General features: G+C 52.4%; 1 protein-coding gene across 1 annotated transcript; it reads right to left on the bottom strand.

Moving 5' to 3' along the window:
- Positions 1 to 1466: 1466 nt before the first annotated feature.
- Positions 1467 to 14833, bottom strand: CAPN10 (calpain 10). Its single transcript, XM_084780799.1, has 12 exons — positions 14256 to 14833; positions 10933 to 11064; positions 9537 to 9733; positions 8563 to 8780; positions 6828 to 6969; positions 5767 to 5933; positions 5267 to 5529; positions 4320 to 4522; positions 3915 to 4176; positions 2438 to 2637; positions 2169 to 2214; positions 1467 to 1900 (listed from the first exon to the last, which is right to left on the bottom strand). Exons 1-12 carry the CDS (start codon positions 14394 to 14396, stop codon positions 1871 to 1873), a joined length of 2001 nt encoding a protein of 666 aa, XP_084636925.1. The 5' UTR covers positions 14397 to 14833; the 3' UTR covers positions 1467 to 1870.
- Between the last annotated feature and the right edge of the window lie 421 nt (positions 14834 to 15254).

Here is a 15254-nt window from a genome sequence, read left to right as displayed (position 1 = left end):
GGAGGTGGGGTGGGGAGTCCAGATGCCTACAACCCCTAAGCAGATCTTTGGCCCTCTGTCAGCTGGGAAAAGCCCTCTGAGTGGAGGCTTAGATATGTTCCTAGGGGACAGCCACTCCAGGGCTCTTCCTGTAGGCTGTCAAATAAGCCCCCACCAAGATGTCCCTGAAACTATTACTAAGACAGACACTATTGAGAGGGGAAGAGACAGCAAATAATAAACATGTTGGCTCAGGAGCAGTTGGAGAGGGACCCCTGGGAGGGTGCAGCAGGGCCTTCGCTTGGAGGAAGCCCTGCCCAGGTCAGAGCAGGGCGGAGCCCAAAGCCCAGGGGGTTTGGCTCCCATCCTTCTAAAGATCCTAAATCCAAGGTTGGGGCTGCTCAAGTGTCCTAGGAGAGAGTTCTGTTTCTATCCAAACAAGCTGCCCCAAATCGTGTTCTGCTGTGTGCTTCTGGGGGTGAAGGGGTTCAGTCCGAAAGAAAGTGGCAATCTAGGCTGTGGGACTGGACTCCCGACTACCCACAGAGAACAGGAACTCACCACAGGTAAAGAAAGGGGTGGAGCGGCCTGTTCGTCCAACTGCTGTTTGCTCTGTTGTTGAATATGGAGTGCATGGGAAGGGGGTGTGGTGGTGGGCTTGGCACTGCAGGTGCGGAGACTAAAGACCAGTTCCCAAGGTGACAGAGATGGCTGCCTAGGGAGCAGCTGTAGACAGGCAGCTAGCTGCTGTTAAGCTCATTTCAAAGAAAAGGCCAGGGCATATCCTGTCAAGGCCTCAGGCCTACTCCCACCCTAGTTAAGCTAGTCTTGCAGGCCAAATGATGGTGGAAACTGCCATTACAGGGTGTGGTAAATACCAAGGGTGGTGGGATCCCATTCCAAAAGAAGACAGGCCAGGCGATAGCCCTTGTCAATTCACAGTGGCACCAAAATAGTTGCCCTAGGAAGTTATGGTTTGTCAACAAGCCAATGTAGAAGGCCACCAGCCAGACATGTGACCAAGCCAATTATGGATGGAGAAGGTAGCACTTCAATATGGTCCAAAGTCCAGCCCACAAGAGGACATACTTGCTGTCCACATCTATATGGTCAGACGTCTCCCCAGAAATCGTAGGCTTCTCTTTCGTGGCTGTGTAGTGGGCAGGGGCTGTTTAGGCATCTGACAGGCCTATGGGACCTGCCCATGTTGACAAAGCCTGTCACAGTAGGACACAAGAGTGTCAGTTTGTACAGTTCAGGCGGCCTACTCCCTGCAGCACTGCCCGATTCCAGCCATCTAACTGGGCCTGAGCTGTGAAATGATTAGGACCCTTAGCACATCACTGGGATTGAAGCTCACAGTCCAGGCAGAGATCGCACTCAGGAAAGCAAAGGAGGGGCCCAAACTGCCAAAGTCTTTGCTTTCCATCCCCTACCTCCTCCAGAGCCCGTGTTGGCCATCGGTTTTGTGTAGCATGACCAATTCATAAATTAATCATGTTTATTTATAAAGTCATATCCTAAAATATTCAAGTAATAAATAGCCTTTCAACACTTGTCACATCCACTTGCCTGGTGTAAGGCTTCTAAAGTCAAGAAGGGTCTGTAGATTCTACAGAGCCATCCACAGCAGGCCTGGACCCCAGGATCTCCCGGCCTCTGCTGAGGAATGATGATGCCATTTGGGAGTCCTAGCCCCGACTTGCAACCAGTCGACTCCAAGACGTCTTCCAGTTAGGACAAAGCACCCTACATTAGCCTCACGACCCACAGGCAGCCCTAAGAGCTGATGAGAAGCTTGGCTCACAGTGGCTGGAGATGTGCCTGGACGCTGGGCATGGGGGTGGCAGCCGCTCCAGGCCGGCCACGGCCAGCACTCAGATACCCGCAGTCAGGCTTTCATCACTGCCATGAAGGAGACCTGCAGGGAGAGAAGGCGAGGTTGGGCCCTGCCCTCTGCTCCCCAGTGTTCTTCCGGACACCCCGAGAATGAGACTCAGCCCCAGCTCCCAGGCCCCATGGAAGCTCTGTCTTATGACTCTTTATGAGGGGATCACAGCATCTTATACTTTTAGATGGAGGCCACTTGCAGTGAGGCTACTGGGAGGAGGGTGAGGGAATTAAGGCCCCAAACCACAAGGCAGAAGTAGGCAGGTGAGCCAAGCTAGGGAAGGGCACTACATACAAACCTCCTGGAGCAGCTGGCCCAGCATCTCCTGGCTGTGAATGGACTGCCTGTGGAGAGAATGTCAGGTCATCCCCAAAGCTGCCTTTCCACCTCCCACCAGACCCAGGTCCTTATTACCAGCAAGGAGTCCTAAAGCCCACAGGCCCACTTGTTGGTTTTGACAGGAAGGCAGGAGCCTGGACATGGGCCAAGCAGGAGACTCTTATGGAAGAAAGGCTTACAAGGCCGAGGGCCCTGACCCCTGATGGCCTCCAAGGCTGGGAGCCCTACCTGTCTATTCTGGTTGCTATGGTCACCGTGAAGGTACCCTCTGTGTCTGGCAGGTAAGTGGAGGGCACAAGCCTGTAGGTTCCCGCTGACAGGAGGCATAGGCGGCTCACTTCCTGGGCATAGCAATGTGGCACACAGCTTAGCAGTGGCTCCTGGAGCAACAGGGAACACGCATCCTGGTTCTCACCATCTGCTGGAACCTGGGGCAACAGTGGAATCCCATGTGGAGGCCTTCCCAGGGTGGCATGGTTTGTTCTCACTCTGCACAGCACCAGCTGAGGGCAAAGTGCCCTGGCTCAGCTAGGATACCTGATGCTCAGTCCTCGAGCTATCAAACCCCTATGCCTAGGAGAGAAGCTATGGAGCCAGGCCACCCTTGGCAGGGGCCCTGCCAGTAGGACCCAACCCTGAAGAACCTCAGGGCATCAGAGGTCAGTTTTACACACACTAAGCAGGCCTCTACACAAAAGTGCTGTAGAGTACTGATGGGCCCTGGGCAAAGGCTCTCTATTCAGAGCTCCAGGTTGCCTGGCTCATGATTCCAGGAGTCCAACTTTGTACTGACTCCCCTAAACAGAACCTTCTTAATGGAAAAATCCTGTTCTCTCCTCCCCAGGTCACCTGCATTCCAGGTCCACATGCTTCCACTCACCTCAATGAATCCTGATACAGCCCAACACACCCTCAGCCAATGCTCACTGTGAAGTGAGTCCAAAATGAACAGCCTCATGGGATGGGACGTCTCATGAAATCTGCAGCCTATGACCCTTGACCTCTAGCACAGCACGTCTTTCTTCTCTCTGCCTCTCCTTCATTACCTATGGCTACCCTGGACTGACAGCCTCAGGGCTCTGAGTTCCTGGAGCATGTGTCCTGAGCCATGCTCATGAGAGCTTTTCCTCAACCATGCTGGTATCTACCTGGAACCTTCTGGGATTGCTGACTGTAGCTGTACCATGCTCACCGGGTGTCCTGCCATGGGCAATGGCCAGGTATGTGTCTCTCCTCCCTTGCCTGTTCTTTTGAGCTCTGTGGCCCTTTCCAATAGAAGCCCAGCTGTCCTGCTCTACCTGATTCTGTTAAAGGGCAGTTCCTGCCAGTTCCACCTGCAACTCTGAGTGACACGGGAAAGGATGGGCTGTGAGGCCTGGTACTGGGTGTGTGACCACTGCCTGTGGTATGAGTGAGTGAGGCCTCTCTACAGTAACTCCACATCCACCTCAAGGTGAGGCTGGGTTTCTGCCTCAGAATCCCAAGAGAAGCCCCAGAACCCAGGGTCAGAGGGAGGAGGCAGGTATTGTATGGAATGAGCTTGGACAAGGGTGTCTGGAGCAAGGTGAGCTGCCCAGATGACCCTAGTGAACAAAGACTGTGAAACCTCAAGTGAGTTTCCTGAAGCCAGCCAGCTGGACCACCAGGCCCCATCACAGAACCCAGGCTCTGTGACACAGCAGGCCTTTCCTCGAGCCCAACTCACCTGAAAGATATGAAACCCAATGGGGTGGAGCTGGCTGTCACTGAGTCGGCAGTGTTGGTGCAGGGTGATGCGGATGTAGCGGGGACCAGCACCCTCAGGAACGGAAAAGGGGAGGCAAGGATTGCAGGGGTAAGAGGCAAAGTTCCTGCTGCCCCCAGCTGTCTGGCCAGCTCTCCAGCAGCCCCGCAGCTGCACAGTCTCCCACTCGCCTGGAGGCAGGGCTGTTGCAGGTGATGCACCCTTGCTGGCCGGCCTGACAGCACTGTCAGGAAAACAAGTACAGAAGGCACTAGCAGCCCTGTCCAGAGGAATCTGCCCAAATCCTACCCTCACCCTGAGCAGCCCACCGACTCCACCCCAGACCTCAGCACAGCTGGAGGAGACCCAGCTAGCATGGCTCCTCACCTGAGGGAGATTTTCCCAGTGGAGAAGACTCGGAGCAGGAACTGCCCTGGCATATCCTTCAAGAAGGTGCTAGGGACAGCCAGGTAGTAGCCTGGAGAGAGCTCACAGCGCAAGTGGACCTCACGGTCATACGCGTGGCATGCAGTGCCAGCCACAGGGGGTGCAGACAGGACTCTGGGCAGGCTGACCTTCCGTTTCTCTACCTGCATGAATGGAGGCAGGAGCCTCTGAGGAGAGCTGCACCTATGCACTGGGCCTCTGCCTCCCTGCTCCTCACTGCTCAGACATAGCTCCCCAGAGACAGCCCACAGCATCCATCCTCTAGAGCCAGGTGGAGATGCCAAAGACCCAGGGCTTCCTTCAGAGGTGCAGAGAGGACAAATCTAGAACTATGTTCAAAAAGGCCCATGACCAGTGCAGCCTGGGGATTGCTGGAAAAGGTACTTTCCAGCAATGTTTTTCCAAAAGGAAAGGACCATGAGGAAGGCCACACTCACGAAGGGACATTAACAGTGGTGTGAGTTGCCACACAGTATCAAGATACACAAGATCAGAATACAGCCACTGAGTGAGCAAGCAGCAGTTCCTGACTGACCTGTTCCAGGAAATATACTAGGCTAGTTCATAAAATTAACCAAATGTCTGAGCCTGACCATACAATAATCCTATACACATACACATACACATACACTCTGGAATCAGAGGATCCAGCTAGGTGGAGTAGACAAGGCAAACAGCAGCCCTAGTACGATGGGAACCTCTTCCCCTGGGGAAGGTGGCAACTGCAGGGATCAGGCCAGCCTCTACTTCTGGGGTGATCACTGCATCTGCTGGTGTATCAGGGGTGCCTGAGGCCAGAGGACATGGGAAAGAACTCAATGGCCAAGGATGGAAGCTCCAACATGTCTGCATACCTTTCTACTATGGGGCCAGCAGATGGGAGTTACCTTCCAGATATGCAGGCCCACAGCCTGGCAGTCCTTGCCTGGGAGGTTTGCTGGTGCAGGGCTGGCACCCACCAGTGCCCGGGTGTGGCCCATTAAGCGCTTCCGGGGTCTCTGAAGGACAGCCACACACACCTCACTGGGTTCCAAGACCCGCAACCAGAACTTGGGGTTACAGGGAAAGCAGCTGTTGTTCCGGCAGCCTCCAGCTGACTGCCCTGTGACCCAGGCGCCAGGCAGTGTCCGCGTATGGCACAGCACCTTCTCTAGTGGGAGAGCACATGAGTCAGCTTTAAGAAGACCTTGCTGGCTTTGCGTACACACAGGCCAGGGCAAGCACACCAGTGGCAGTCAGCTCACCCTCCAAGAATCCCGCCCATTCCCCTTCTCCAGGTCCCCAGTCAGTCAATCAGGTGGAAAGGGCTGTGCCCAGTCCCTGGTGTGGCAGCCTGCACATGCTCCTGGCTTCATAGAGCAGAGTCTACTCCTGCTGGCAGTCCTACCTGTGTAGAGACTCTGCAGGTGGCCAGCCTCTGTGACCGGGTAGCCAATGGTGACCTCATCAAACTCCCTGAGAAACTCCTCTTCCTCCACCCAGAATTCTCCTTCCTGGAGTTGTGTCAGCAGCTCAGACTCCTCCGCTGGCTCTACCTGGCTCCACCCTTCACCCCTGCAAGAAATCTCATTTCAGTGCACGCTCAAAGTGGATGGTCAACTGGCAAACCGGGCAGTGGGACTCTAGGGGGCAGAGAGACCCTGGATAGCCAGCTGGGGATAGCACACTTCCTTGCTAAGTGTCCTATAAAAGGTGCCTTCTGTGTGCTGGCTGTCCTTCAGAACCTCCCCTTCCCAGAGGGAGCCCACGCCTCAGAACCTGCCTTCTTAATGCCATCACACCTGAGCCCTGACCCTTCAGTCTCTGAAGGAGCTAGCTGCCATGTTGAGTAGAGTGCTGTTCTTGGTGGCACCAGACCCAGCCTGGGCTCGGTGAGTAGCTGGAGTCCAAGAGCCTCAGCGCTCCCAGGCCTCAAGGAAATCCTGCCTTAGTCAGGTCTTAAAACTGAAGACTTTGGCTGCAGGAAACCCTCAACCAAAAGCCTGGCCAGGCATTCAGTATCCTATAGGTACCCAAGAAAAAAATCTTCATAAAAAATTGCATGATCCAGGCTGGAGAGATGGCTCAGCAGTTAGGGGCACTGGCTTCTCTTCCTGAGGACCCAGGTTCAATTCCCAGCACCTACGTGGCAGCTAACAACAGTCTGTAACCCCAGTTCCAGGAGATCTCACACCCTCACGTAGACCATAGACATACACACAGGCAAAACACTGATGCACATAAAATAAATAAATCTTTAAAAAATTTTGCATCATCTAGGTCTTCCAAGACCTACACAAACCAAGCACTTTGGTGCACAAATAGGTACAGACTGAACTTTGCTACAGAAAGTCACCTACCATCCTGGCAGCTGGAGATAAGCACAAAACAGGCCAGACGGGCACGGTGGCATGGATGCCCCATGGGTATCAACCTTCCTCCCACAAGCAGTCCCCTACTGGTACTTACCCCTCTCTCCAGAGTCCCTGCCAACAACGCCGGCCCCAAGGGTTGTGAATCCGCAGCAGGAGGATACCCTGGCCAGTCCGACTCCTGAGCTCCCGCAGATCTGAGATGATGAAAGCATGGAACTCCCCGAGCTCCCTGGCACCTGTGAGAACAGCTCAGTTGTGTGCAAGACCAGCGTCACCATGTCCCCAAACGGGACAGAACACACAGGTTCCTGCTTTCTTGTCTGTGCTCAGTTGTGTGCAAGACCAGCGTCACCATGTCCCCAAACGGGACAGAATACACAGGTTCCTGCTTTCTTGTCTGTGGAAGATGCTCTGGTCCTAAACACAGGTCGGCTACCTGCAGTGCTCATTGGCATTCTGTGCCATCAAGGGCCCTGGCTCACTGTCACCAAGGACTGTGTGCTACACACAATTCCTTCCTTTGGGCCTCAGTTTTCACTGTCACTGCAGGCTCAGCTCTCAAGTATGAAGCCACTATTACTGTCACTGGCATAGCTAAGAGAACCCTCTCCTAGCCAAAGCCAGATGGAGAAGGAGCAGCCGGGCCAGAAGTCAGTGTTGAGGACTTGAGGCCTAGCGAGAGACCATGGAACAAAGGGCCCTGACGTGGCGAACAGTGCTATTCCAGGGAGGGTGAGAACCAGAAAGAGGGCAGGAGTGCCTGCGAGACCACAGCTCTAGCCCCACAAGCTCTGCAGCTACCGGTCTTAGTGTCCCTTTCAGTCCCAGCCCTTGACACTTCAGTGGACCCCAGCAGCTCTTTGCCAGAGAGAGGTGTTCTCCAAAACCTGAAGTGTCAATATAACCAGAGCTATGTTACAAACATGTTCTTAAATATGAATAGAAAATTATAAAGGTGTTCACTACAGTATTATTGTATCGGAAAGATCTAGCCAGACATGTGATAGTGCCAGTGGTCTCAACACTCAGGAGTCAGAGGCAAGAGACTACCTGAGTTCTAAGTAAGCCTTAAACTCCAAAGAAGAAAACAGCAGCAGCAGTAGCAGTAGCAGCAGCAGCAGCAACAACAAAAGCAAAAAGGATCTGAACTATCTAACATTACTAGAAGGACCAAGAAAACCACAGTAGGTCCAGCAATGGTGGAATATATTCCAATTTATGCAACATACACCAAACCCAGAAAAGGTTGTACACATCCAGGAGAAAATTCAAAAAGTACACTAAGAGGTTGTAAGTGGTTTATAATAGTTTTATTTAGGTGATCTTTTTTTTCATATTTTTGTTTTTTGAGTTTGTTTTGGGCTTTTCAAAACAGAGTTTCTCTGTATAGCCTTGACTGTCCTGAAATTGCTTTGTAGATGAGGCTGGCCTCCAACTCACAGAGATCCACCTGCCTCTGCCTCCCCAAGTGTTGGGATTACAGGAGTGCGCCACTGCGCCCAGCTTATTTTTGTACCCAAATTTTTCTTCATGAAGCTTGATGTGTAAGATAAAAAATAGCTCTGGACTTTGCTTGGTCACCAACTTGGGCAGAGATGGTGTAGCCAACTTAGATGCTGTTTCTACTTCTAAGCTGTCTGTGAGCAACAGGGGACACAATGTAGGTCCTGTCTTGCCCTAGGTGAATGGACTGGTCTAGGAAAAAGAGGGCAGCCTCTCTCCACAGGAGGGACAACCAGAGGACACAAAGCCAGGACAGCTCTCTCAGAGACAGATTTCCTTCTCTGTAACCAGAGAATGGTGCAGGGAGCTACAGCCACAAGCTGTACCTGTTCTGGGGCTGAGCACAGAGCAGCTGATCAGACACCGGTCCTTCAGGCGGAGTAGCTGGCGACAAGTCCGGTGCTCCCCGCCACTGGGTCTGTCCTGCTGGCCACTGGCTCCCACTATGTCCTTCAGGCTCCACCTTTCTGCCAGGCTTCCAGTGAGATCCACCAGGGCATCTGCCACCTGCCCTGCCCACAGGTGCTCATAGGACCCATGGACCCTGGGGAACCGACAAGCACAGGCAGTATTGACCTTGCCCCTGCCTTCCTGCCTCTCCTATTCCCCCAAACCATCCTAGCCCAGAGCATCCAGCCTACCCTTCACTGCACCTGGACTGCCCCTCTGCTTTGTATCACATCTTCACTCATGTGTAAATGTGAAAACCTGCAGGTCCCCGCTGTTCTCTGCCCAGGTTCAGACCCATCTTCCCTCTAGCATGGGCAGCAGAGGACAAGAGGAGGCACAGAGGCTCCGTGTCTGAAGCTCGAACCCCATGCTCCCAAGAATGACACTTGGCTAGCCTTCCGGGTCCCTCTGCTCGGACGCCTGCCCAGCAGCCGGCCTCCTTCAGCAAGATGAAACACCACATACGAGGGACAACTGTGCAGCTGGCAACTGGCTTGAGAGCAGGACTGTCATCAGCAAGTGCTATTCCACACCGGCACCTTGTTTCCATGCGACTGGGCACAAATGTACAGAAACACACATGTGGGCATCCTTGTGTTGGGACTGAGGAGTGAGGAGGACCTCTCTGTGGAGTGCTGGGAAATGTGGGAATGGAAACAGTGGACAGGGTGGGCAAAAGCCCAGTCCTGAAAGCAGAGTATCCATGTCAGGACTCACAGGACTGGCTACTAGACCCTGAGGAATGCACAGGGCTCTGCAGGCCAGGGCAGATGAGATGGGCCTCTGGGGACAGCCTGGGTGCTAAAGCCACCCAGCCTAGCTGGCCCTGTCACCGCCATATCATACATACTTAGCATAGGCCTTTTCCAGTAAGGGAAGCCAAAACACATCCTCTCTCTGGCACCGAGAGAAGCAGAGTCTCCCAGCAAGGCAAGGCAGACGGTCATCTATGGTCACCTCCTCCCAGTGTCCAAACTGCCAAATTCGACAGGTGAAGAAGCCTTGGTACTTCTGGTCAGACCAGTCTGGCTGTCCTGGAGGGAAGACCTAACATGCACAAAGAAAGGCCAAATACACAACACGAGATCAGCTTCAGTGTGCTCCTCAGGGTCCCAGCAGTGTGGCCTCAACAGAAGCACTGCCAACACCTGAGGCCACTGTCACCTGTGCTCTGCTCTGCTGGATGTCACATCTGCATGTCCATGTCACAGCAAACTCAACCACTGGACAAAAAAAATCCAGATTTTCACATAAATAACTCATGTCCCTAAAGCTTACATCCAAGCATGTTTTATTGCTCCAAATAAGCATTTGACCTGAATACAAAGCTTTGGCAGACAGAAGTTAACCCCATTTGCTTGTTTGGTTTTTGGTTTTTGTTTTGAGACAGAATTTTTCCTCTATGTAGCCTGGGCTGTCCAGGAACTCACTCTGCAGACCAGGCTGGCCTTGAACTCAGAGATCTGCCTGCCTCTGCCTCCTGAGTGCTGGGATTAAAGGCGTGTGTCACCACGACCCGGCTTCTATAGCCCACAGGCCTAGCAGCTCTTCCTGCTTCTCAAAGCCGAGTGCCCAAAACTGGCCAGCCACTGGCCCAACTAGGCCCACTGCTAACTTCTGCTAGTAGCCAAAGCAGGCTCTGCGCCTAGGGAGATGGAGTGTGGTGCCGCCAACACTCAGCAACATAAAGACAATGAATCAGCACCCTCGTTTATAGGAAAATTAGATGCCGATAAGGCTGTACGGAGAGAAAACAACATGACAAGCCTAGCCAGGCCCCAGGACCCAAGAGAGTCACACACGGGCTACCCCTTCCATGCTGTTGCCTTAGCTGAAAACACTGAGCACTGAGCCAACCTAAAGCAAGCAGTGTGCGAGGAAGGAAAGCCGACCAGGCCTCTCTTGTAGAGTCTGCCTCTGTCAAAAGACAGTTTCAGTGACCTTTCCCTCTTGGTATTTAAAACCTATATACAAAACAACTAAAAAAGAAAGAAATCAATCAAGTAAAGAAAACTCCAAACCAGAGACATAAACGTCTCTGCTGACCTTCTTCTGCCTGCCAGGCTGGCCTGTTTTTGTGCCCCAAATGTGTGGGTGGCTCCGCTCTGGTGGACACAACAACTAGGTCACTGTCTTGGTACCCTAACCTTTCCCACTACCCACGCTGCACGGCCCTGCTTTTGGAAGGACTTCCTGTGCTGTGCGGGTAGAAGGAATGGAATGGGGAAGCCTGAGGTGGCCTGTACCTGGTCCAGGAGGTGTCGACTCTTCTGCAGGGCAGCACAGGCACACAGGAACCAGCAATCCCCCAGCAGCCCTTGCTTCACCTGTCCTTCCCATGGGTTATCTGGAAACAGCTGAGGTGTGGCACAAATTTCCTGAAATCAAGTCATCCAGCGTTAGCTCAGCCTGTATCTACTATTGTGGCTAAGAACACAGGAATCCAGGGCAGGCAGATGGAAGGGGAGGTTACCGCTCCATCACCCCTATCCTCAGCATGTCCTTTGCTACAGCTCTCCCATGGAGCATCTCTACACACTTTCCTTATTGGTAAGACCTCAATTCTGGATGACCCCTTTTAAAAAACTAAGTTTAGAAATCAGCTCTACTTTATAAATTCATGGTGGCAAATATCATTTGGGTCGTTTGTACTGCTAGAGAGTCTGTGTCTCTACAGGGTTTAATTTCCCACATCCCCAGACCATCTCATACCTTCCCATTTGCCTCTCTTCTCAAAACATTCTCATCTCCCTTCCTTGCACACCTGAGCTATGAGCCTGTCCTCCTGCTTCCTGGAAGCCACTGGCCACACACCTCCTGCTACCTTGGAGCTGGACTCGGCCTGCTATGCCTTCTCCTTTCTCCGTGTTCAGACATCCCGCTCCTGGGGCTGACCACTCCCGTGTGCTAGCGGGATCGTCTCTCATCTTTAAGATCTGCCAGCACTGTATCCTTCAGCGACCACTTCTCAGAGAAACTGCCAGCCTTACTGCCCCCTTCCCTCCACTCTCATCCCAGTCGCTCTTGTTCTTCAGTCAGTCACGCCCCCAACTGCCTCGGTTTCACCTGTGTGATGTCAAGTTAACAGGCATGTGTTGTCATTCAGTACCTTTCAGAATCTCTGGCCAGCCCCCAACCCTCAAGGGCATGGAAGCTCCTTTCAGCTTACATGATGCTCCTCTGATAAATGCCCTCACTGCCTGCTACATCTCACCTGTGGCTGACTACCTGCTGGGGTGCTCACTTGCACACCAATACATTAAGACGTAAGGCTAAGTCTGACGAGCCTTGCTCTTCCCCCCCCCCCCCCCAGACCTTGAGTGGCTCTTCCAAGCTGGCCTGTAAATGTCTATCCCATCCATCAAACGCCTGCTGAGCTTCTGATCTGTCTGACAGTTCCACCTGAACAAGGAAGGCAAGCCAGGTGCTGCTGCTTAGCATCACCACCAAACTACCACTGTGGCAAAGAAATAAGAAGCCATTGTTTTTATTTCTATTTTCAGCTATCTACATAAATCTTGCGTGTTTGTGTGTGCCACGGTGTTGAGTATGGAGGTCAGAGGCCAACTTACTGGCGTAGATTTTCCCTTTCCATCATGTGGGTCCCACGTGGGACCCAGGCTTGTCAGTAAATGACTTTATCTGCTGAGCTGTTTCAATAGCCCAAGAAATCACTTTTGATTCCTGCTTTGGTTTCTACTTCAAACAGCCATTCTTTCCAAAGTATTCTCAAAGCCGTGTACTACAAAGCCCCATCCGGGATACCCAGCTGTTAGGCTAACCTAAGCATCATGATCAACTTCCAGCCTTCATTCTTGCCCTGCCCAGAATTTCCTTCCCAGGAATGAGTTTCTTTCCCATTGTTCTTTTCCTATCTTGTTTACTACTGTTGCTACAATTATAACTAGGTGATACACTCACATGGCTACAATGTAAAATAGTATTTGTTAAAAAGAACAAAAAGAAGCCAGGTGCCCTGGCCCACACCTGTCATCCCAGCACTCAAGGAGGCAGAGGCAGGTGGATCTTTGTGAGTTTGAGGGCAGCCTGGTCTACAAAACGAGTCTGGGACAGCCAAGGCTACACAGGGAAACTGTCTCAAAAAAAAACAAAACAAAAAAACAAAAAAACAAAAAAACAAAAAGATATTACCTTGTGTCCTAGTCATCAAAGAGAAAGCTTAAAACAACCCAACACACTCCCTCCTTAACTGTAAGCCCTCTACAGGTCTCTCGCGACACTTAAAATCCATATATTTTTATTTTATGTGTGAGTGCTTTGCTTGAATCTGTGTGTGTGAACCATATGCATGTAGCATCTTTAGAGGTCCAAAGAGAGCACTGGGTTTCCTAGGACTGAATATAAAACGGTGGCGAGTCACCACGTGAATCCCATTTTTTTAAGTAAAAACAAAAACTCCAAGGGCTCTTCCTGCTCTGGCCCTCATGTAGTCTCCCTTGTCTCTTAATGTTGCTCAAGAAAACCAGGATGTAGCAGGTGGTGGTGGCACACGCCTTTAATCCCTAGCACTTGGGAGGCAGAGACAGGCACATCTCTCTCTGTGAGCTCCAGACCAGCCTGGTCTACAGAATAAGTTCCAAGCCAGCCAGGGCTAAAACTGAGAAACCCTGTCTCGAAAGGAGGGGAAAAAAAGAAAGAAAGAAAGAAAAGCAAGCTGTTCCCACAGTAGCCTTTGAACAGAAGACAAGCTTCTTCTAAAACCACCAACATAAGCAATAGGCCTGGGCATCCATTTGAGCTGCACCAAGTCCAAAACAACCTCCACCATAGCTCTTTGTGGCCATGAGGGCATGATACTGCTATGAGGAGCATATCCGTGTGCAAACAGCAAATGACCAAGACTGATGGTGGCTAGAGAGAAGCAAGAAAGTGCGGCTTTCTCTATAATTAGCAGGTATGACCAATTCTTACTTAGCTCCATCTAGAGCTCCCGGCTCAATAAAATAGATTTGCATCTGCAAGCTAAGTTGTGCAACTGAATACGTCTGCAGTAAACTGACCAGTCGATCCAGAAACTTCTGGTTGGTAACTAGACCTTTGCTATTTATTTAACAATACATAGTTCTATCTGCTGGTACCATTTCAGAGAGTCCTGAAAAGCAGCCGCTTAGGTTTGCCCAGTGTGCGCTGGCTAACCACAACAATCCCTCTGTTGTGTGCCACCTCTCGGTGTTTATACCCCAACGCCAGGGGCAAAGCCAAGAAAGATTTCTCAAAGTACGATGGATTATACCTGACCAAACTTGGGTGATGGCATAGACCTAGAAACACGGCTTCTAATTCCTCCTCCGTACCAGAACAACTCCCTTCTACCTAACTTTGGGTAGTAGTACATCTTAGTACAAACCAAAAGTCAACATCTAAAAGCGGTTCAATTGCTGCCGTCCTCCTGAATTAGAGTAGCTACCTCTTCTGAATTTTCAGGGTTAGCTAGCACCTCTTCTGAATGGACTTGAAGAACTAACTACCAGAGGTGGACGGCGGGTTCTGCTAACCCCGAAGCCCACCTCGGTGGGAACACCCGCCCGGGAGAGAGACCCGGCAGCACCTGGGGCCGTCTCCAAGTGATGTCCTCCCGAAACTGGGCCAGAGGCGTGGACAAGTTGTAATAGAGCGAGGAGTGCGAGGCGGGGAATGCGGCGTCCCGGAAGAGCTCCCGCGCCGGCGTCTCGTCCCGGACCGCCCGCATCTTCGGCGCCCTGGGCTCCCATCTGCGGCCCGTGAACTCGGTCGCCGCCCGGGAGCGAGTGCGAGACCGTCGCTGCAAAGATGGTCAGCTTAGCCCGGGAGACCGACTGGTGCAGACCCGCCTGGCGCCGCACGCTCGGTTGTCTAGGTAACCCGGCTGCAGCCAACTAGGTGCCGTGCTCGGGTCACGTGATACATCGGCCTACTCGCGCTCGCGCTTCAGCTCCGAGGCAGGGGCAAGACGCGTAGGTTCTGCTATCACGAGAGTTCGTGGACTCCAGGTTGTTTTCTTCGGCGGCTGCGCTACCCTGGTAAATCAGAATGCTTTATTCTCGGGTGGCGCAGCTGTAACCGCGTGAACTCGAGGTCCAGAGACCCACAGGAAGCTTAAACAAAAGAACGTTGGTTTAGGTCGCTTTGTCGACTACCTATCCCAGCATGCAGCGCCGTTCCCAGCATACATCGCTGATCACAGGAGCCGTCTACTTCCCGGCATGCGTCGCTCTTCCGGTGTCAGGCAGGAACTTAGCTTACGGCTGGTCCCTTCCAATTTTCTGAAAGAGCTAGTGAGGACCTGCCTCGGGAAGGCCTGTTGTGATCCCTCCGTGGCCGTGGTGTTTGTGTTGTTGTCTTGGAGAGGTACAGATGTCACCGGGGTTGAGACTTGCCAGGCTTGGGCATTGGTCTCAAAACAATTGGGTATCGGATGCTCTGGATCCGAAACAGGGCCAGGGAATGTGGCTGGGGCATTCCGTGAACGCCTACGTGGCACATGGTTTTGTTGGCTGGATGGTGACCATCAGGGCTTGGCCTGCACGGTTATTCCGTGCCTTGGGGAAGACGAGGACAATGACCTCTC

Source organism: Acomys minous, assembly GCF_964271855.1.
Source record: "Acomys minous genome assembly, chromosome: 4".
Lineage (NCBI taxonomy): Eukaryota > Metazoa > Chordata > Mammalia > Rodentia > Muridae > Acomys > Acomys minous.
The sequence above is the reverse complement of the archived record's forward strand: the minus strand, read 5'-3'. Positions and strand labels throughout refer to the sequence as shown.